The sequence below is a fragment of the Nerophis ophidion genome, linkage group LG02 (genome assembly GCF_033978795.1).
Source record: "Nerophis ophidion isolate RoL-2023_Sa linkage group LG02, RoL_Noph_v1.0, whole genome shotgun sequence".
Lineage (NCBI taxonomy): Eukaryota > Metazoa > Chordata > Actinopteri > Syngnathiformes > Syngnathidae > Nerophis > Nerophis ophidion.
The window spans coordinates 85,102,937-85,126,874 of NC_084612.1; the positions used below are offsets into that span (position 1 = coordinate 85,102,937).

Consider the following 23,938-nt stretch of genomic DNA (forward strand, 5'->3'; position numbering starts at 1 on the left):
AAAATTATAATAATTATAATAATAATGATGATCATAATGATGGTAATGATAATAGTCATGACAATTATAATAATAATAATAATAATGAGAATGATAATTATGATGATGATAATAAAATTTGTAATAGTAATGATGATGATAATAGTAATGATAACGATGATAATAAAAATGATAATGATAATAATAATGATGATAATGGTCATAATGATAATATAATGATACTAATGATGGTAATGATAATAGTGATGACAGTTATAATAATAATGATGATAATAATAATGAGAATGATAATTATGATGATGAAGATATTAATAATGATGATGATAATAATGACAATATTAATGATGATGATGATAATAGTAATAATAATGATGATAACAAAAATGATGATAATGACAATAATAATGACGATAATGACAATTATTATAATGATAATAAAATGATAATAATAATAATGATGATAATGATGGTAATGATAATAGTGATGACAATTATAACAAAGATGATCATAATTATAATGATGACAATGATAATAATAATGATGATGATAATAATAAAAGTATAATATAACAATGATAATAATGATGACAATGATAAAAAATAATGATGATAATGGTGATAGTGATGGTAATATTTATGATAATCCATCCATTCATCCATTTTCTACCGCTTGTCCCTTTTTGGGTCACCGGGGGTTCTGGAGCCTATCTCAGCTGCATTGTGATAATATTAAAATGATAATAATGATAAAAATAATAACGATAATTGCAATAATAATGATAATAGTAATAAATAGGTAGTAATAGTTGTTCCGTGTGGGTCTCTGCACTTCTCCTCCTCAGGACTTCTGCTTCATTTTTATTTGTATGTTTTATTCATTTATTTATTCATTTATTTCAGGCAATAACATTAAAAAAACAAAAGTACAAGTTGGACAATACATAATAATATAATTTATCATAATGCAAAAAGTAAAATGATCAAATCTAACTGGATATAAAATGGTGATAAAATGAAAAAGTCCAAATGAAGAGAAGTACTTAGTTTTGTTTTCATTTCAGGAGTCTGAGCGCCGAGGCCTGATGGAGAAGATCCACATGGTCCAAGACATCATCATCAGACTGCAGGTCTTCTTGGACCAGGTGGCCTGCTTGGGAGAAAGAGTTAAAAAGTCAGTCCAATATTTACATGTTTAAATATAAATCTTTTCTTGATGTCCATATTTAAATATAAATGTTTCCTCTCTGTAAATCTTTTCTTGATGTTTTTGCCAAGCACCTTCAACTGGTCCCAACCTTTCCTGTCCAGTCTGGCCTTGCTGCTCTTCGTCATGGCAACCGTCCTCACCTATTTCATCCCAGTGCGCTACATCGTCCTCGTGTGGGGTAACTACTTCCTGCTGGCACCGTCACAATAAAAGCACATGTTGGATCAAATAGCAATCATATTCTACAGCATTCTGTGTGCAGTAAAAACATGCAAATACTTCTTGTATTACACAATAAAATGACTATTGTTGGAATCATCCATAACATACTCATGTATAGCAATAACTCTACTATATTAAATATGTATGTCAATAATTGTACTATATTAGTTATTAATATAAATAATTGTTCTATATTATACATATGAATATAAATAATCGTACTATGTTACATATGTATATAAATAATTGTACTATATTACATATGTATATAAATAATTGTACTATATTACATATGTATATAAATAATTGTACTATATTACATATGTATAAAAATAATTGTACTATATTACATATGTATATAAATAATTGTACTATATTACATATGTATATAAATAATTGTACTATATTACATATGTATAAAAATAATTGTACTATATTACATATGTATATAAATAATTGTACTATATTACATATGTATATAAATAATTTTACTATATTACATATGTGTATAAATAATTGTACTATATTACATATGTATATAAATAATTGTACTATGTTACATACGTATATAAATAATTGTACTACATTACATTTGTATATAAATAATTGTACTATATTACGTATGTATGTAAATAACTGTAATATATTATATACTGATGTATATAAATAATTGTACTTTCTTTTCTTTCCTCTTCTCTTTTTACTTTCTTCTCCTCTTCTTTTTTCTTCTTTTTCTATCTCCTTCTTCTTTTTCCTGTTATTTTTCTGTTTCCTTCTCCTTCTTCTGCTTTTTTCTTCTTCTGTCTTTTACGTTCTTCTTCTTTTTCTTCTTCTCCTTCTCCTTTCTCCCTCTTTCCGTTTCCTCTTCTCCTTTTTCTTTCTTCTTATCACTCTTCTCCTTTTTTCTTCTCTTTCTTCTTCTTCCTCCTTTTACTTATTCTTTTTCAAATCTTTCTTTTTCTTTCTCCTTATTCTTCTCCTTTTTCTTCTTCTCCATCTTTTTTGTCTCCGTCTTTTCTTCCTTCTTCTTCTCTTCTCCTTCTCCTCATTTTCTGTTCTTTCCTTCTTTTGCTTTCTTTTACTCTTTCCTTCCCCATATTTTTGTCCCTCCTCTTCTACTCCCTCTTCTCCTTCTACTCCTTCTACTCCTCCTTCTCCTCCTTTTTTTCTTCCCTCTTCTTCTACTCCTTCTCCTTTTTCTTCTTCTTTTTCTTTCTCCTTATTCTGCTCCTTCTTACTCCTTCTCCTCCTTCTCGCCGCCTCTCTCCTCTGCTGGTGCTTGTCAGGAATCCACAAGTTCACCAAGAGACTACGGAGCCCGTACTCCATCGACAACAACGAGGTTCTGGACTTCCTGAGCAGGGTTCCCTCCGACGTGCAGAAGGTAAATTGCACAGTCATCAAGTTTGCTTCTTTTATACATTTATTATGTCTCTACTGCTGGGTCAAAAGTATAGATACAGCAACATACATGATCAATGTTGGTGTTGTAGAAAAGTTACAATCAAATGAAGTCAAAGGAAGTCAGCACAGATCTGAAAACAACAAATCATTGACTTGGACAAGTCAGGAACGTCACTTGGAGACATTTCAAAGCAGTTTGAGTCTTAAATGGAGTGATGCATACATAGAGTATATATATATATATATATATATATATATATATATATATATATATATATATATAGTATGCTATTGAGCAAGAAGTGATTGTATTAACCAACTGGTGTACTTGTTGTTGTTGTTGTTGTTGTGTAGGTTCAGTACAGCGATATGAGAGGCGTCAGGAAAAAGAGGACCACCTAGAAGAAGAGAAAGACCATGTAGAAAAAGAGGAGGAAGACCACGTAGAAGAGGAGGACAACCATGTAGAAGAAGAGGAGGACACTTGCCAGGGTTTCAACCTAAGTCTGAGGCCCCGCCCACCTTTTTACTTTTCAATTCCAGGTGACTTTGTAAAGATTTGTAAAGATTTATAACGTACTTTTTTCTAAAGTATTTTCCAGAGAAGACTTTTCACTGTCTGTATTTTACATTGCTTTGACTTCCACTCACTGCTACACATATTCAAATATATACAAATATACATACACAATTATACATACACATATATATATAGATATATATACACAATTATACATACAGATATACATACACATATACATACACATATACATACACATATACATACACATATACATACACATATACATATAGATATATATACACAATTATACATACACATATACATACACATATACATATACATATAGATATATATACACAATTATACATACACATATACATACACATATACATATACATATAGATATATATACACAATTATACATACACATATACATACACATATACATATAGATATATATACACAATTATACATACACATATACATACACATATACATATACATATAGATATATATACACAATTATACATACACATATACATACACATATACATACACATATACATATAGATATATATACACAATTATACATACACATATACATACACATATACATACACATATACATACACATATACATACACATATACATATAGATATATATACACAATTATACATACACATATACATACACATATACATACACATATACATACACATATACATACACATATACATACACATATACATACACATATACATATAGATATATATACACAATTATACATACACATATACATACACATATACATACACATATACATATACATATAGATATATATACACAATTATACATACACATATACATACACATATACATACACATATACATACACATATACATACACATATACATATAGATATATATACACAATTATACATACACATATACATACACATATACATACACATATACATACAGATATATACACACAATTATACATACACATATACATACAGATATATATACACATATACATACAGATATATATACACAATTATACATACACATATACATACACATATACATACAGATATATATACACAATTATACATACACATATACATACACATATACATACAAATATACATACAAAAATACATAAATATAAATAAGTTAGATTATTTATTAATGCCTGACAACAATAAATGTATACCATGTGCACAAAGTCTTTCATATGTGAGTTGGTGCCCCTCCCCACCCCCCCTCCTTCATGGTCAGGCCCTCATCACCCCCCCCCCACACACACACACACACCACTCCCCCCGCACTTGGCCCTGGGGCGTCGCCATTAGCAACGGGACCCCGGCCACCTCTCTGCAGCTGCTGCGGCCCCCACGGCCACATTATTAGGTACACCTGCATATTGTGTCCCTCACCTTCCTGACGTCTCAGCGTCGCCATGACGACCCGGACGCCTCCTGGTCTCGTTAGCGCGCGGACTCAGGTGTTGAATATTAATGAGTGCTCGTCAAGGAAGTCTCCGTCTGACAGGTAGAGGCTGAGCATTAATATGGATTTGAATATGTGTATATATATATATATATGTATGTGTGTGTGTGTATAATTGAATATGTATATAAAAGTGTAAAGGCGGCCAATTAGCAAGTCAGATGACAAAGTCACAAACATGACTGTCATGTTGTGTCTCTGTGGACTTCTTAGAAGTTCACATCAATGTTGGTTGTTACTACTTTCATATTTCATATTCATACGTGAATGTGTGTATGTATATATATATATATGTATATATATATATATATATATGTATATACACATGTATATATATACATATATAGACGTATATATGTCTATTTATATATATATGTATATATATGTGTATATATATATATATAAATAGACATATATACGTCTATATATGTATATATATATGTATATATATGTGTATATATATATATATATACATGTATAGACGTATATATGTCTATTTATATATATGTATATATATATATGTATATATATACATATATATATACATATATATATATATATATATATGTATATACATATAAATATATATATATATATATATATATATATATATATATATATATATATATATGTATATGTGTATATATAAATGTGCATATATATGTATGTATATATGTATGTGTATATATGTACATATATGTATAAATGTGTTTGTGTATATATGTGTATATAAATATAAATTGTATATATGTACATATATGTATATACATGTGTATGTGTATATATTGATGTACTGTATATGAATGTGTGTATATGTGTAATATATAGTAATATATATATATATTTATATACATATAAGTGTAAATATTGTGTGTATATATATAAACATTTTATATTACATATATATCATATATGTAATATATATATATATATATTATATCTATGTATATGTGTGTATATATGTATATATATTAGGGTTATGAATCTTTCGGTGTCCCACGATTCGATTCAATATCGACTTTTTTTCAATTCAACACGATTCACTGTTTTATTAATATGTTTCCACACTTGACTCAATCGAGTTCTGGCACTAATTAGCAGGACTTTTTTATTGTTTTGTCTCCACACTTGACTCAATCGAGTTCTGGCACTAATAAGCAGGACTTTTTCATTGTTATGTTTCCACACCTGGTTCAATTGAGTTCTGGTACTAATAAGAAGGACTTTTTTATTATTTTTGTTTCCACACCTTTCCACAATCGAGTTCTGGCACTAATATGCAGGACTATTTTATTAATATGTTTCCACACTTGACTATCGAGTTCTGGCACTAATAAGCAGGACTTTTTTATTGTTATGTCGCGTTCTGGCACTAATAAGCAGGACTTTTTTATTATTATGTTTCCACACTTGACTCAATTGAGTTCTGGCACTAATATGCAGGACTATTTTATTAATATGTTTCCACACCTGACTCAATCGAGTTCTGGCACTAATAAGCAGGACTTTTTTATTGTTCTATCGAGTTCTGGCACTAATAAGCAGGACTTTTTTATTATTATGTTTCCACAATTGACTCTATCGAGTTCTGGCACTAATAAGTAGGACTTCTTTATTGTTATGTTTCCACACCTGGTTCAATTGAGTTCTGGTACTAATAAGAAGGACTTTTTTATTATTTTTGTTTCCACACCTTTCCACAATCGAGTTCTGGCACTAATATGCAGGACTATTTTATTAATATGTTTCCACACTTGACTATCGAGTTCTGGCACTAATAAGCAGGACTTTTTTATTGTTCTATCGAGTTCTGGCACTAATAAGCAGGACTATTTTATTAATATGTTTCCACACTTGACTCAATCGAGTTCTGGCACTAATATGCAGGACTATTTTATTAATATGTTTCCACACTTGACTCAATCGAGTTCTGGCACTAATAAGCAGGACTTTTTTATTGTTCTATCGAGTTCTGGCACTAATAAGCAGGACTTTTTTATTATTATGTTTCCACAATTGACTCTATCGAGTTCTGGCACTAATAAGTAGGACTTCTTTATTGTTATGTTTCCACACCTGGTTCAATTGAGTTCTGGTACTAATAAGAAGGACTTTTTTATTATTTTTGTTTCCACACCTTTCCACAATCGAGTTCTGGCACTAATATGCAGGACTATTTTATTAATATGTTTCCACACTTGACTATCGAGTTCTGGCACTAATAAACAGGACTTTTTTATTGTTCTATCGAGTTCTGGCACTAATAAGCAGGACTATTTTATTAATATGTTTCCACACTTGACTCAATCGAGTTCTGGCACTAATAAGCAGGACTTTTTTATTGTTCTATCGAGTTCTGGCACTAATATGCAGGACTATTTTATTAATATGTTTCCACACTTGACTCAATCGAGTTCTGGCACTAATATGCAGGACTATTTTATTAATATGTTTCCACACTTGACTCAATCGAGTTCTGGCACTAATAAGCAGGACTTTTTTATTGTTCTATCGAGTTCTGGCACTAATAAGCAGGACTTTTTTATTATTATGTTTCCACAATTGACTCTATCGAGTTCTGGCACTAATAATTAGGACTTCTTTATTGTTATGTTTCCACACCTGGTTCAATTGAGTTCTGGTACTAATAAGAAGGACTTTTTTATTATTTTTGTTTCCACACCTTTCCACAATCGAGTTCTGGCACTAATATGCAGGACTATTTTATTAATATGTTTCCACACTTGACTATCGAGTTCTGGCACTAATAAGCAGGACTTTTTTATTGTTCTATCGAGTTCTGGCACTAATAAGCAGGACTATTTTATTAATATGTTTCCACACTTGACTCAATCGAGTTCTGGCACTAATATGCAGGACTATTTTATTAATATGTTTCCACACTTGACTCAATCGAGTTCTGGCACTAATAAGCAGGACTTTTTTTATTGTTCTATCGAGTTCTGGCACTAATAAGCAGGACTTTTTTATTATTATGTTTCCACAATTGACTCTATCGAGTTCTGGCACTAATAAGTAGGACTTCTTTATTGTTATGTTTCCACACCTGGTTCAATTGAGTTCTGGTACTAATAAGAAGGACTTTTTTATTATTTTTGTTTCCACACCTTTCCACAATCGAGTTCTGGCACTAATATGCAGGACTATTTTATTAATATGTTTCCACACTTGACTATCGAGTTCTGGCACTAATAAGCAGGACTTTTTTATTGTTCTATCGAGTTCTGGCACTAATAAGCAGGACTATTTTATTAATATGTTTCCACACTTGACTCAATCGAGTTCTGGCACTAATATGCAGGACTATTTTATTAATATGTTTCCACACTTGACTCAATCGAGTTCTGGCACTAATAAGCAGGACTTTTTTATTGTTCTATCGAGTTCTGGCACTAATAAGCAGGACTTTTTTATTATTATGTTTCCACAATTGACTCTATCGAGTTCTGGCACTAATAAGTAGGACTTCTTTATTGTTATGTTTCCACACCTGGTTCAATTGAGTTCTGGTACTAATAAGAAGGACTTTTTTATTATTTTTGTTTCCACACCTTTCCACAATCGAGTTCTGGCACTAATATGCAGGACTATTTTATTAATATGTTTCCACACTTGACTATCGAGTTCTGGCACTAATAAACAGGACTTTTTTATTGTTCTATCGAGTTCTGGCACTAATAAGCAGGACTATTTTATTAATATGTTTCCACACTTGACTCAATCGAGTTCTGGCACTAATAAGCAGGACTTTTTTATTGTTCTATCGAGTTCTGGCACTAATAAGCAGGACTATTTTATTAATATGTTTCCACACTTGACTCAATCGAGTTGTGGCACTAATATGCAGGACTATTTTATTAATATGTTTCCACACTTGACTCAATCGAGTTCTGGCACTAATAAGCAGGACTTTTTTATTATTATGTTTCCACAATTGACTCTATCGAGTTCTGGCACTAATAAGTAGGACTTCTTTATTGTTATGTTTACACACTTGACTCAATCAAGTTCTGGCACTAATAAGCAGGACTTTTTTTGTTAATATGCTTCCACTCTTGATTATCGAGTTCTGGCATTAATGAGCAGGACTTTTTTATTAATATTTTTCCACACTTGACTCTATCGAGTTTTGGCACTAATAAGTAGGATTTTTTTATTGTTATGTTTCCACACTTGACTCAATCGAGTTCTGGCACTAATAAGCAGGACTTTTTTATTGTTCTATCGAGTTCTGGCACTAATAAGCAGGACTTTTTTATTATTATGTTTCCACAATTGACTCTATCGAGTTCTGGCACTAATAATTAGGACTTCTTTATTGTTATGTTTCCACACCTGGTTCAATTGAGTTCTGGTACTAATAAGAAGGACTTTTTTATTATTTTTGTTTCCACACCTTTCCACAATCGAGTTCTGGCACTAATATGCAGGACTATTTTATTAATATGTTTCCACACTTGACTATCGAGTTCTGGCACTAATAAGCAGGACTTTTTTAATGTTCTATCGAGTTCTGGCACTAATAAGCAGGACTATTTTATTAATATGTTTCCACACTTGACTCAATCGAGTTCTGGCACTAATAAGCAGGACTTTTTTATTGTTCTATCGAGTTCTGGCACTAATAAGCAGGACTATTTTATTAATATGTTTCCACACTTGACTCAATCGAGTTCTGGTACTAATATGCAGGACTATTTTATTAATATCTTTCCACACTTGACTCAATCGAGTTCTGGCACTAATAAGCAGGACTTTTTTATTGTTCTATCGAGTTCTGGCACTAATAAGCAGGACTTTTTTATTATTATGTTTCCACAATTGACTCTATCGAGTTCTGGCACTAATAAGTAGGACTTCTTTATTGTTATGTTTCCACACTTGACTCAATCGAGTTCTGGCACTAATAAGCAGGACTTTTTTATTGTTTTGTTTCCACACTTGACTCTATCGAGTTCTGGCACTAATAAGCAGGACTTTTTTATTGTTTTGTTTCCACACTTGACTCAATCGAGTTCTGGCACTAATAAGCAGGACTTTTTTATTGTTCTATCGAGTTCTGGCACTAATAAGCAGGACTATTTTATTAATATGTTTCCACACTTGACTCAATCGAGTTCTGGTACTAATATGCAGGACTATTTTATTAATATCTTTCCACACTTGACTCAATCGAGTTCTGGCACTAATAAGCAGGACTTTTTTATTGTTCTATCGAGTTCTGGCACTAATAAGCAGGACTTTTTTATTATTATGTTTCCACAATTGACTCTATCGAGTTCTGGCACTAATAAGTAGGACTTCTTTATTGTTATGTTTCCACACTTGACTCAATCGAGTTCTGGCACTAATAAGCAGGACTTTTTTATTGTTTTGTTTCCACACTTGACTCTATCGAGTTCTGGCACTAATAAGCAGGACTTTTTTATTGTTTTGTTTCCACACTTGACTCAATCGAGTTCTGGCACTAATAAGCAGGACTTTGGCGTCCTGGCATCCTTTCGGGGCTTCTGATCTGAGCGATGCCTGCAGGCGGCCATGACGGCGTTGATGGCGACCACATCAAAGCTTTGAGATCCACAAAAGCCCGAGGCCAACGTCACGCCACAGCTTTGATTGACACACACCTGACCTCCAGGTGACCTTGAGTGTGTGTGTGTGTGTGTTTGTGTGTGTGGGTTTTAGTCTACTTTCTTACCACAAGATAAGATAATTAGTGAAGAAGCAATTTGTCAAAAGCTGCCATTTTCCGAGAAAAATACACAATTTTATAACAATGTTGTAATTTGACCAAATGCTGCTTTTTCAATTAGAAATAAGTTATTATTTTAACAGGAATTAATTCAGAATAATAAAGGCTGCTTTTTAGAAGGAGAAAGTCATGATAATGAGAATAAAGTTGTCATTTTACAAAAGATGAATTCAGACAAATTGGACCAAAGTCTGCTTTTTTCCATGAGAATATCGTTGTAATTTTACCAAAAATAAAAATAAAAATAGACTTTTATGATTTAAGGCTGATTTTTAAGGGGAAAAAAAATCATGATGGTGTAAAAATAATTCAGAATTTTTAGACTCAAGACTGTTTTTTAAGAGGAAGAAAAGTAATTGTATGAAAATAAAGTTGTAATTTTACAAAAACATTATTCCGAATTTTTAGACTCAAAGCTGCTTTTTAAGAGGAAAAAAAATGTTATTGTATGAGAATAAAGTTTTAGTTTTAGAAAAAAAATATTCAGATTTTGTTAGACTTAAGGCTGATTTTTAAGTGGAAAAAAAGTCATGATGGTGTGAAAATAATTGTGTAATTTTTGAAAAAATATTCAGAATTTTTAGACTCAAGACTGCTTTTTAAGAGGAAAAAAGGTAATTGTATGAGAATAAAGTTGTAATTTTACAAAAAATAATTCTGATTTTTTTAGACTTAAGGCTGATTTTGAAGAGGAAAAAAGTCATAATGGTGTGAAAATAAATGTTTAATTTTACAAATAATATTTCATAATTTTTACACTCAATCCTGCTTTTTAAGAGGAAAAAAAAAAAATTATTGTGTGAAAATAAATTCGTATGGTTTATTTTTATTTTTAATTTTTAAATAGTATTTTAGATTGTGTCCCAAACTGTCCTTTCTTTTTTTATATGAGATGAATATTATTGTGTGACATCTGAGCAATGTTGGCTGCACACTTTGATGAAGAGCTGTGATTTTGTAATAAAAACAATACAACCATTGTTGTTGTTCACCCGCATGTACAAACACTTCATTTTCACAATTAAAAACGAAATATATTTTATATTTCAGATTAGAATTGTTTGTGTGTGTAAACAAGAGTCAACAAGATTCATTTCCAATCAAGTTCTGATCGGCGCGTTCACGCTCGCTGTTTGCTTTGAGCGAGTGGAAGTGTCAGCTGACTAAATTCCGAGTGTACGTGAATGCGACGCAGCGAGCACACGTGACCTCACTCTCCTCCTCCATTGGTCAGCAGTGGGCGCGGGAAGGTGAACCCGGAAAAGATCTGAGGAAGGTATGAAACACGGCGAACATAACAAATTGTAGTCTTTTGTTGGTGAGTTGAATAATAACATGGACGTCAATCAAGGCGACAGTCGAGTTCACTCTAGGAGGACGTCATGACTCATGAGTAACATATTCTGAAAAGATGCTGTTGAATGAATAACTGCTAACATGCTAACCCGGAAGTGACATATAGGTGAGTCGTCGATGACGTCAGCATTCATTATTACGTTTAGCGTCAAACGTCATCGATTTATTGGCGATTTGGTTCGAAGCCACGACGTCCCGCGCCGATTGGTTACATGAGTAGTTTCTAAGTGCACGGATTTTAGAAGCATGATACTGATAAAGTGTGTTTCCCGGCGTCACGTGACAACCCCCGCTGGGTTGTATCCTGATTACGCATGTATCGACAATGATATCACCTTATACATCATGTCAGGATCTTATTACGCATGTATCGACAATGATATCACCTTATACATCATGTCAGGATCTTATTACGCATGTATCGCCAATGATATCACCTTATACATCATGTCAGGATCTTATTACACATGTATCGCCAATGATATCACCTTATACATCATGTCAGGATCTTATTACGCATGTATCGCCAATGATATCACCTTATACATCATGTCAGGATCTTATTACGCATGTATCGCCAGTGATATCACCTTATACATCATGTCAGGATCCTATTACGCATGTATCGCCAATGATATCACCTTATACATCATGTCAGGATCTTATTACGCATGTATCGCCAGTGATATCACCTTATACATCATGTCAGGATCGTATTACGCATGTATCGCCAATGATATCACCTTATACATCATGTCAAAATCTTATTACACATGTATCGCCAATGATATCACCTTATACATCATGTCAGGATCTTATTACACATGTATCGCCAATGATATCACCTTATACATCATGTCAGGATCCTATTACGCATGTATCGCCAATGATATCACCTTATACATCATGTCAAAATCTTATTACACATGTATCGCCAATGATATCACCTTATACATCATGTCAGGATCTTATTACGCATGTATCGCCAATGATATCACCTTATACATCATGTCAGGATCTTATTACGCATGTATTGCCAATGATATCACCTTATACATCATGTCAGGATCTTATTACGCATGTATCGACAATGATATCACCTTATACATCATGTCAGGATCTTATTACGCGTGTATCGCCAATGATATCACCTTATACATCATGTCAGGATCTTATTACGCATGTATCGACAATGATATCACCGTATACATCATGTCGGGATCTTATTGCGCATGTATCGCCAATGATATCACCTTTTACATCATGTTGGGATCTTATTACGCATGTATCGCCAATGATATCACCTTATACATCATGTCAGGATCTTATTACACATGTATCGCCAATGATATCAGCTTATACATCATGTCAGGATCTTATTACGCATGTATCGCCAATGATATCACCTTATACATCATGTCAGGATCTTATTACGCATGTATCGACAATGATATCACCTTATACATCATGTCAGGATCTTATTACGCATGTATCGCCAGTGATATCACCTTATACATCATGTCAGGATCTTATTACGCATGTATGGCCAGTGATATCACCTTATACATCATGTCAGGATCTTATTACGCATGTATCGCCAGTGATATCACCTTATACATCATGTCAGGATCCTATTACGCATGTATCGACAATGATATCACCTTATACATCATGTCAGGATCTTATTACGCATGTATCGCCAATGATATCACCTACATCATGTCAGGATCTTATTACGCATGTATCGCCAATGATATCACCTTCTACATCATGTCAGGATCTTATTACGCATGTATCGCCAATGATATCACCTTGTACATCATGTCAGGATCTTATTACACATGTATCGCCAATGATATCACCTTATACATCATGTCAGGATCTTATTACGCATGTATCGCCAATGATATCACCTTATACATCATGTCAGGATCTTATTACGCATGTATCGCCAATGATATCACCTTATACATCATGTCAGGATCTTATTACGCATGTATCACCAATGATATCACCTTATACATCATGTCAGGATCTTATTACACATGTATCGCCAATGATATCACCCTATGCATCATGTCAGGATCTTACAAGGTCCGATACATCTCATTAGTATCAGTCATTGGTGCTGCAGCTTATCAATTATTTGCATAATCAAGTCATCTATTGATTATTTGTTTGATTATCAGAGTAATCAGACGAAAGAAACTTCATTTTGTATTTTAGAGAAAATTCAAGTATTTTTGTTCTGCTTGCCATAACCTTCATTATTTTCTATTCGCCTTATTTGAACTATTTACCTTCTTTTACCTTCTTTTACTTTTTATTGACCTTTTACCTTCTATATACTCTTTTACTTGTTTTTACTTTTTTTTTTTTTTAAATCTAGCACTTTACTTTATCTATTTACCTGATTTTACCTTTCACTCACCTCCTCTTAATTTCTGTTTACCTTTTCACTTTTATGTAGCTTCTTTTGCTTTCCTTATATTTACTTTCTATGTACCTTATTTAGCATTTTACTGTTTATTTATCTTTACCTTTTTTGTTTACCTTCCTATAATTTTATCTACCTTCTGTGTCTACTTTCACCTTGTTTTCCCTTTGTTTGAACTCCTTTTTAACTTTTTATTGAAATTATCCGATCTTTTATTTAACTTATTTTGCCTTTGTTTACTTTTTTTTTGCCTTTTTATGTATCTTCTTTTACCGAAAATTTACCTTATCTTACCTATTTACTTTCTGTTAAATTTGACCTTCTTTCACTTTCTATTTACCTTTGTTGTTTTATGTACCTTCTGTTACTTTCTATATACCTTTTTTTTCCTTTTTATATTTTACTTACCTTCTTTTACCTTTTATATTTACCTTCTTTCAATTTATGTTTACCTTTTTAATTTTAATTGAGCTTCTTTTGCCTTCCATTTACCTTAAATATACCTTATGTTTACCCTATTTTACCTTTTATGGTCTTTCACTTTATATTCACCTTTATAGTTTACCTTCTTTTACTTTTATTTGCTTTGTATTTGCCTTCTTTTACCTTGTTTTCCCTTTGTTTGACTTTCTATTTACCTTTTATTGAAATTATGTTATCCTCTATTTCATTAATGTTATCTTCTTTTACATTTCTATTTAATTTTTGTTTACCTTTTCACTTTTACTCAGCTTGTTTGACCTTCTTTTATACCCTCCAGATGTTGTCAGTTGTATAAATCACACTCGTTAGACGAATAATCGAACAACAGAATATAAATCCAAAGTTATTGAACCGATTAATCGTTGCAGGTCTGTGTACTACTGACCCTTTATCACTTGGTATCGTGGATCGTTAGCAAACCGTTCAGTATCATCCACTCCTTGTCCTGGTACTTCAGTCCCTAGTGTGTAGATGAGGTGACCTAAAAGTATGAATATTAATGGACACATGGAAGAAAGGTCCGGAAGTTCAGTGGTCTTGCTCAGAGACGTGGTTCTCAGATGGCATTGTGGTCTTGCTCAGAGACCTGGTTCTCAGATGGCATTGTGGTCTTGCTCAGAGACGCGGTCATCAGACGGCTTTGTGGTCTTGTTCAGAGACGTGGTTCTCAGATGGCATTGTGGTCTTGCTCAGAGACCTGGTCATCAGACAGCATTGTGGTCTTGCTCAGAGACGTGGTCATCAGACAGCGTTGTGGTCTTGCTCAGAGACGTGGTCATCAGACAATGTTGTGGTCTTGCTCAGAGACGTGGGTTATGGTCTTGCTCAGAGACGTGGTCATCAGACGGCGTTGTGGTCTTGCTCAGAGACGTATTCATCAGATGACATTGTGGTCTTGCTCAGAGATGTGGTCCTCAGACGGCGTTGTGGTCTTGTTCAGAGACGTGGTCCTCAGACAGCGTTGTGGTCTTGCTCAGAGACGTGGTCATCAGACAGTGTTGTGGTCTTTCGCAGAGACGTGGTCATCAGACAATGTTGTGGTCTTGCTCAGAGACGTGGTCCTCAGACAGCGTTGTGGTCTTGCTCAGAGACGTGGTCATCAGACAGCGTTGTGGTCTTGCTCAGAGACGTGGTCATCAGACAATGTTGTGGTCTTGCTCAGAGACGTGGGTTATGGTCTTGCTCAGAGACGTGGTCATCAGACGGCGTTGTGGTCTTGCTCAGAGACGTGGTCATCAGACAGCGTTGTGGTCTTGCTCAGAGACGTGGTCCTCAGACGGCGTTGTGGTCTTGTTCAGAGACGTGGTCCTCAGACAGCGTTGTGGTCTTGGTCAGAGACGTGGTCATCAGACAGTGTTGTGGTCTTTCGCAGAGACGTGGTCATCAGACAATGTTGTGGTCTTGCTCAGAGACGTGGTCCTCAGACAGCGTTATGGTCTTGCTCAGAGACGTGGTCATCAGACAATGTTGTGGTCTTTCGCAGAGACGTGGTCATCAGACAATGTTGTGGTCTTGCTCAGAGACGTGGGTTATGGTCTTGCTCAGAGACGTGGTCATCAGACGGCGTTGTGGTCTTGCTCAGAGACCTGGTCCTCAGACAGTGTTGTGGTCTTGCTCAGAGACATGGGTTGTGGTCCTGCTCAGAGACCTGGTCATCAGACAGCACTGTGGTCTTGTTCAGAGATGTGGTCCTTAGACGGCGTTGTGGTCTTGCTCAGAGACATGGTCCTCAGAAGCCGCTGGAGATGTGTGACATGTGAAAGGAGGACATCTCAAAGGAGAACGCCGCGCTGTTGTTTGAGTCCCAGAGAGGGCCTTGACCCCGTCTCCATTCAGTTCTTTCTCTCCATCAGCTGAGTCTTAATTGCCAGAGAGGACCGCAGAGTCCAGTCCTGGCGCTCCTGATCTTCTTTTGGAAGTCCCGTGAAAAGGCTGCGCTTGATCTTTTCTCTCGCCTGCCGTCATGGCGACCGTCTCCTGACACCGGCTTCTTTCAGCCGCCCTAAATAACGAGCCCAGGTCATCGCCGGGAGCTGAGGTCCGCGTCAAGGGGGGTGTGGGGGGTGGGGGGTACGCTCTTCCAAAACCTCCTTAACGGATCTTCATCTCTTGGCCCGATCCCGTAGAAAGTTCTTTCTTTCCGAGCCCACCGCCAGCGTGAAGACCCGTCCAGTTTTTTCCTCCCCCATTGAGACAGAGGGCGGTCATGTGACCTGCGGGCTGGTCCCGTGGGAGGATGGCCCCTGCAGGTCATCCTTGACAGCTTGGAGACCCCCTGCTGACAGTGCCTTGCTGTGGATCTTGGCCTCACAAAGACCACCTTCACTGGGTCTGTGGGCACAGCAAGACTAGAAAACTGCTGACTTGCATAAAATGTAAATGTAGGGCCCTGTTCCAGTTGTTGTTCTCACAATTTTACACAATTTTGGAGGATTTTAACTCGCACCAGAACTCACCATTTTTTGCAAGCATGTGAAAAATTGTAAATATTAGGAGGCCCCAAACCCCAAATGTCAAAATTGGCCCTCGGGTTCCATCATTAAAATTTTAAATAATTCACGTAAAAGTCTCAAGAAAAAATGGGTCGTACTTTAAAAAAAACTTCTCGGGATTTTGACTAAGTGAGTTGCAGTTAACATGACAGATACTAGACGGATGGGCGATAATAAAATGCGATACTTTTTGCTCATCTTTAGTTATTTTGTTCCAAATGTTTTAATAAAAGGGAACAAGAACATATTTAAATATTTATTTGATATTGTGGTTTTGTTTGATTATATTTGTGATCAAAATTGAACCATTCAATGACGTAACATTGGTATTGGATCAATATCAATACCCACCTGTGTAGTATCGCCCCAAACTCAGTATCAACAACAGCAGTATCAAAAAGTATCAACAGTAAATGAAGAAGTGGATTAAAGTATCGTTTTGACAAAACTAGAAATATGTCAACAGTCAACTTTGTAGCTTGTTTTGAAACAGTTGTCCTATCATTTATATAGCAAGTAATAATAATAATAATCATAGATTTTATTTATAAACAACACTTTACATTAAGTAAACAACCTCAAAGTGCTACAGTGTATACAAAAATGTTTTAAAAAAAGATAATTAAAAAAATACAAATAAAAACTACAACAACCTAATAGTTAGAAAGGGGTTTTAAGCCTTTTTTTTAAAAGCATCCACAGTCTTTGGTGTCCTCAGGGGGTCAGGGAGAGAATGATTTGCAAATCCTTTTCAAGCCATATTCAGTTGAATATGCTACAAAGACAACATATTTGATGTTCAAACTCATAAACATATATATATATTTTTTTGCAAATAATCATTAACTTTAGAATTTGATGCCAGCAACACGTGACAAAGAAGTTGGGAAAGGTGGCAATAAATACGGATAAAGTTGAGGAATGCTCATCAAACACTTATTTGGTGTGCAGGCTAATTGGGAACAGGTGGGTGCCATGATTGGCTATAAAAGCAGCTTCCATGAAATGCTAAGTAATTCACAAACAAGGATGGGGTGAGGGTCACCACTTTGTAAGCAAATTGTCGAACAGTTTTAGAACAACATTTCTCAACCAGCTATTGCAAGGAATTTAGGGATTTTACCATCTACGGTCTGTAAAATCCTCAAAAGGTTCAGAGAATCTGGAGAAATCACTGCACGTAAGCGATGATATTACGGACCTTTGATCCCTCAGGCGGTACTGCATTAAAAACCAACATCAGTGTGTAAAGGATATCACCACATGGGCTCAGGAACACTTCATGGATGAAGTACTGGCTGTCCATAGTCAAGACCCAGGATGGACCGCTCGTCGGGACCCAGGATGGACCGCTCGCCTGTATCGGTTGGGGACATCTCTACGCTGCTGATCCGCCTCCACTTGAGATGGTTTCCTGTGGACGGGACTCTCGCTGCTGTCTTGGATCCGCTTGAACTGAACTCTCGCGGCTGTGTTGGAGCCACTATGGATTGACCTTTCACAGTATCATGTTAGACCCGCTCGACATTCATTGCTTTCGGTCCCCTAGAGGGGGGGGGGGGGTTGCCCACATCTGAGGTCCTTTCCAAGGTTTCTCATAGTCAGCATTGTCACTGGCGTCCCACTGGATGTGAATTCTCCCTGCCCACTGGGTGTGAGTTTTCCTTGCCCTTTTGTGGGTTCTTCCGAGGATGTTGTAGTCGTAATGATTTGTGCAGTCCTTTGAGACATTTGTGATTTGGGGCTATATAAATAAACATTGATTGATTGATTCATAAAACCACTGTCAGTAACTACAGTTGGTCGCTACATCTGTAAGTGCAAGTTTAAAACTCTACTATGCAAAGCCAAACCCATTTATCAACAACATCCAGAAACGCCACCGGCTTGGCTGGGCCCAAACTCATCTAAGATGGACTGATGCAAAATGGAAAGGTGTTCTGTGGTCTGACGAGTCCACATTTCAACTTGTATTTGGAAACTGGACGTGGTGTCCTCCAGAACAAAGAGGAAAATAACCAACCAGACTCTTCTAGACGCAAAGTGTAAAAGCCAGCATGTGTGATGGTATGGGGGTGCATTAGTGCCCAAGGCATGGGTAACTTACACATCTGTGAAGGCACCATTAATGCTGAAAGGTACATACAGGTTTTGGAACAACATATGTTGTCATCCAAGCAACGTTATCATGGACGCCCCTGCTTATTTCAGAAAGACAATGCCAAGCCACGTGTTATAACAGCGTGGCTTCGTAGTAAAAGAGTGCAGGTACTTTCCTGGCCCGCCTGCAGTCCAGACCTGTCTCCCATGGAAAATGTGTGGTGCATTATGAAGCGTAAAATAGGACAGCGGAGACCCCGGACTGTTGAAGGACTGAAGCTCTACAAAAAACAAGAATGGGAAAGAATTCCACTTTCAAAGCTTCAACAATTAGTTTCCTCAGTTCCCAAACGTTTATTGAGTGTTGTTAAAAGAAAAGGTGATGTAACACAGTGGTGAACATGCCCTTTCCCAACTACTTTGGCACATGTTGCAGCCATGAAATTCTATGTTAATTATTATTTGCAAAAAAAACAAAGTTTGAGTTTGAACATCAAATATGTTGTCTTTGTAGCATATTCAACTGAATATGGGTTGAAAAGGATTTGCAAATCCTTGTATTCTGTTTATATTTACAAACCCCGTTTCCATATGGGTTGGGAAATTGTGTTAGATGTAAATATAAACAGAATACAATGATTTGCAAATCCTTTTCAAGCCATATTCAGTTGAATATGCTACAAAGACAACATATTTGATGTTCAAACTCATAAACTTAATTTTTTTTTGGAAATAATAATTAACTTACAAAATTAATGGCTGCAACACGTGCCAAAGTAGTTGGGAAAGGGCATGTTCACCACTGTGTTACATCACCTTTTCTTTTAACAACACTCAATAAACGTTTTGGAACTGAGGAAACTAATTGTTGAAGCTTTCCAGGTGGAACTCTTTCCCATTCTTGTTTTATGTACAGCTTAAGTTTTTCAACAGTCGGGGTCTCTGTTGTCGTATTTTAGGCATCAAAATTTTCAGTGGGAGACAGGTCTGGACTGCAGGCAGGCCAGTGTAGTACCCGCACTCTTTTACTACGAAGCCACGCTGTTGTAACACGTGGTGTGGCATTGTCTTGCTGAAATAAGCAGGGGCGTCCATGATAACGTTGCTTGGATGACAACATATGTTGCTCCAAAACCTGTATGTACCTTTCAGCATTAATGGTACCTTCACAGATGTGTAAGTTACCCATGCCTTGGGCACTAATGCACCCCCATACCATCACACATGCTGCCTTTTCAACTTTGCGCCTACAACAATCCGGATGGTTATTTTCCTCTTTGTTCTGGAGGACACCATGTCCAGTTTCCAAATATAAGTTGAAATGTGGACTCGTCAGACCACAGAACACTTTTCCACTTTGCATCAGTCCATCTTAGGTGAGCTCGGGCCCAGCCAAGCCGGTGGCGTTTCAGGGTGTTGTTGATAAATGGGTTTTGCTTTGCATAGAAGAGTTTTAACTTGCACTTACAGATGTAGCGAGCAACTGTAGTTACTGACAGTGGTTGTATGAAGTGTTCATGAGCCCATAGGGTGATATCCTTTACACACTGATGTCGGTTTTTGATGCTGTACTGCTTGAGGGATCAAAAATCCGTAATATCATCGCTTACGTGCAGTGATTTCTCCAGATTCTCTGAACTTTTTGATGATTTTACAAACCATAGATGGTAAAATCCCTAAATTCCTTGCAATAGCTCGTTGAGAAATGTTGTTCTAAAACTGTTTGACAATTTGCTTACAAAGTGGTGACCCTCACCCCATCCTTGTTTGTGAATTACTTAGCATTTCATGGAAGCTGTTTTTATAGCCAATCATGGCACCCACCTGTTCCCAATTAGCCTGCACACCTGTGGGATGTTCCAAATAAGTGTTTGATGAGCATTCCTCAACTTTATCCGTATTTATTGCCACCTTTCCCAACTTCTTTGTCACGTGTTGCTGGCATCAAATTCTAAAGCTAATGATTATTTGCACAAAAAATATATGTTTATGAGTTTGAACATCAAATATGTTGTCTTTGTAGCATATTCAACTGAATATGTGTTGAAAAGGATTTGCAAATCATTGTATTCTGTTTATATTTACATCTAACACCATTTCCCAACTCATATGGAAACGGGGTTTGTAGTACATACAGTAATCCCTTTTCAAGGTGTTTTTTCAGAGAGGAGGTGAGGCCGATAGAGACGTCAGAAGAACTGCTTCACTAATCTTCTTCTGTCTCCAGGAAGAAAAGACAAAACCGCAAAGGAGGAGACGGAGGAGAAGAAGGAGAAGGAGAAGGAGACCACCCCTCTGCAGCAGCAGGGGATGCTGGGAGGTAGGAGAGGGGCGCTTGGATTATGCTCCAACATTCTAGTTCATAGCACACACACACACACACACACACACACACACACACACACACACACACACACACACACACACACACACACACACACACACACACACCCCGCAGCGGGCGGTAGTGTGTTGGCCAGAGAGAGAGTGAAGCATTTAAGCCTTGTCGACCTCGTTTAGCATCTCCAACATGCTGCAGCTTTCCTCTTCTACTGCAGGCCTGGGACATTAATCCATTTTTGTTAGAGACTAAGGTTGTACCGGTCCTACTATAGTATCGCAGTACTAATCAATCAAAAACAGTACTATACTTTGTCCTTTTTTTCTATTTCTTCTTTTTAAGGGGCATGACAGTATGTTGTTACATCAGGACATTGCTGCTTTTACTAGTTCGGCAGCGCAGACACACAGAGTACTTACAAGCAGACACACAGAGTACTTACAAGCAGACACACACAGAGTACTTACAAGCAGACACACAGAGTACTTACAAGCACACACACACAGAGTACTTACAAGCAGACACACACAGAGTACTTACAAGCAGACACACAGAGTACTTACAAGCAGACACACAGAGTACTTACAAGCAGACACACACAGAGTACTTACAAGCAGACACACACAGAGTACTTACAAGCAGACACACAGAGTACTTACAAGCAGACACACACAGAGTACTTACAAGCAGACACACAGAGTACTTACAAGCAGACACACACAGAGTACTTACAAGCAGACACACACAGAGTATTTACAAGCAGACACACACAGAGTACTTACAAGCAGACACACACAGAGTACTTACAAGCAGACACACAGAGTACTTACAAGCAGACACACACAGAGTACTTACAAGCAGACACACACAGAGTACTTACAAGCAGACACACACAGAGTACTTACAAGCAGACACACAGAGTACTTACAAGCAGACACACAGAGTACTTACAAGCAGACACACAGAGTACTTACAAGCAGACACACAGAGTACTTACAAGCAGACACAGAGTACTTACAAGCAGACACACACAGAGTACTTACAAGCAGACACACACAGAGTACTTACAAGCAGACACACAGAGTACTTACAAGCAGACACACACAGTACTTACAAGCAGACACACACAGAGTACTTACAAGCAGACACACGCAGAGTACTTACAAGCAGACACACACAGAGTACTTACAAGCAGACACACACAGAGTACTTACAAGCAGACACACACAGAGTACTTACAAGCAGACACACACAGTACTTACAAGCAGACACACACAGAGTACTTACAAGCAGACACACGCAGAGTACTTACAAGCAGACACACACAGAGTACTTACAAGCAGACACACACAGAGTACTTACAAGCAGACACACAGACTACTTACAAGCAGACACACACAGAGTACTTACAAGCAGACACTCACAGAGTACTTACAAGCAGACACACACAGAGTACTTACAAGCAGACACACACAGAGTACTTACAAGCAGACACACAGAGTACTTACAAGCAGACACACACAGAGTACTTACAAGCAGACACACACAGAGTACTTACAAGCAGACACACACAGAGTACTTACAAGCAGACACACACAGTACTTACAAGCAGACACACATAGAGTACTTACAAGCAGACACACACAGAGTACTTACAAGCAGACACACACAGAGTACTTACAAGCAGACACACAGAGTACTTACAAGCAGACACACACAGAGTACTTACAAGCAGACACACAGAGTACTTACAAGCAGACACACAGAGTACTTACAAGCAGACACACACAGAGTACTTACAAGCAGACACACACAGAGTACTTACAAGCAGACACACACAAAGTACTTACAAGCAGACACACACAGAGTACTTACAAGCAGACACACACAGAGTACTTACAAGCAGAGACACACAGAGTACTTACAAGCAGACACACAGAGTACTTACAAGCAGACACACACAGAGTACTTACAAGCAGACACACACAGTACTTACAAGCAGACACACACAGAGTACTTACAAGCAGACACACAGAGTACTTACAAGCAGACACACAGAGTACTTACAAGCAGACACACACAGTACT

General features: G+C 36.4%; 1 protein-coding gene and 1 long non-coding RNA gene across 3 annotated transcripts in view; both read left to right on the forward strand.

The window, feature by feature from the left end:
- The window catches only part of LOC133546817 (multiple C2 and transmembrane domain-containing protein 2-like), a 107,752-nt gene extending 103,167 nt beyond the window's left edge, over positions 1 to 4,585 (forward strand). For both annotated transcript variants that reach the window (XM_061892647.1, XM_061892653.1), the window contains 4 exons: positions 1,062 to 1,171; positions 1,276 to 1,385; positions 2,716 to 2,813; positions 3,188 to 4,585. In XM_061892647.1, coding sequence (XP_061748631.1) covers positions 1,062 to 1,171; positions 1,276 to 1,385; positions 2,716 to 2,813; positions 3,188 to 3,235 — 366 coding nt within the window. In that variant the 3' untranslated portion in view covers positions 3,236 to 4,585. The remainder of the gene's footprint in view (positions 1 to 1,061; positions 1,172 to 1,275; positions 1,386 to 2,715; positions 2,814 to 3,187) is intronic.
- Positions 4,586 to 11,864: 7,279 nt separating this feature from the next.
- LOC133535357 (uncharacterized) lies at positions 11,865 to 21,830 on the forward strand. The gene is made up of 2 exons (XR_009802212.1): positions 11,865 to 11,918; positions 21,738 to 21,830. It is a non-coding gene; the product is annotated as an uncharacterized LOC133535357 (long non-coding RNA).
- Positions 21,831 to 23,938: the final 2,108 nt, after the last annotated feature.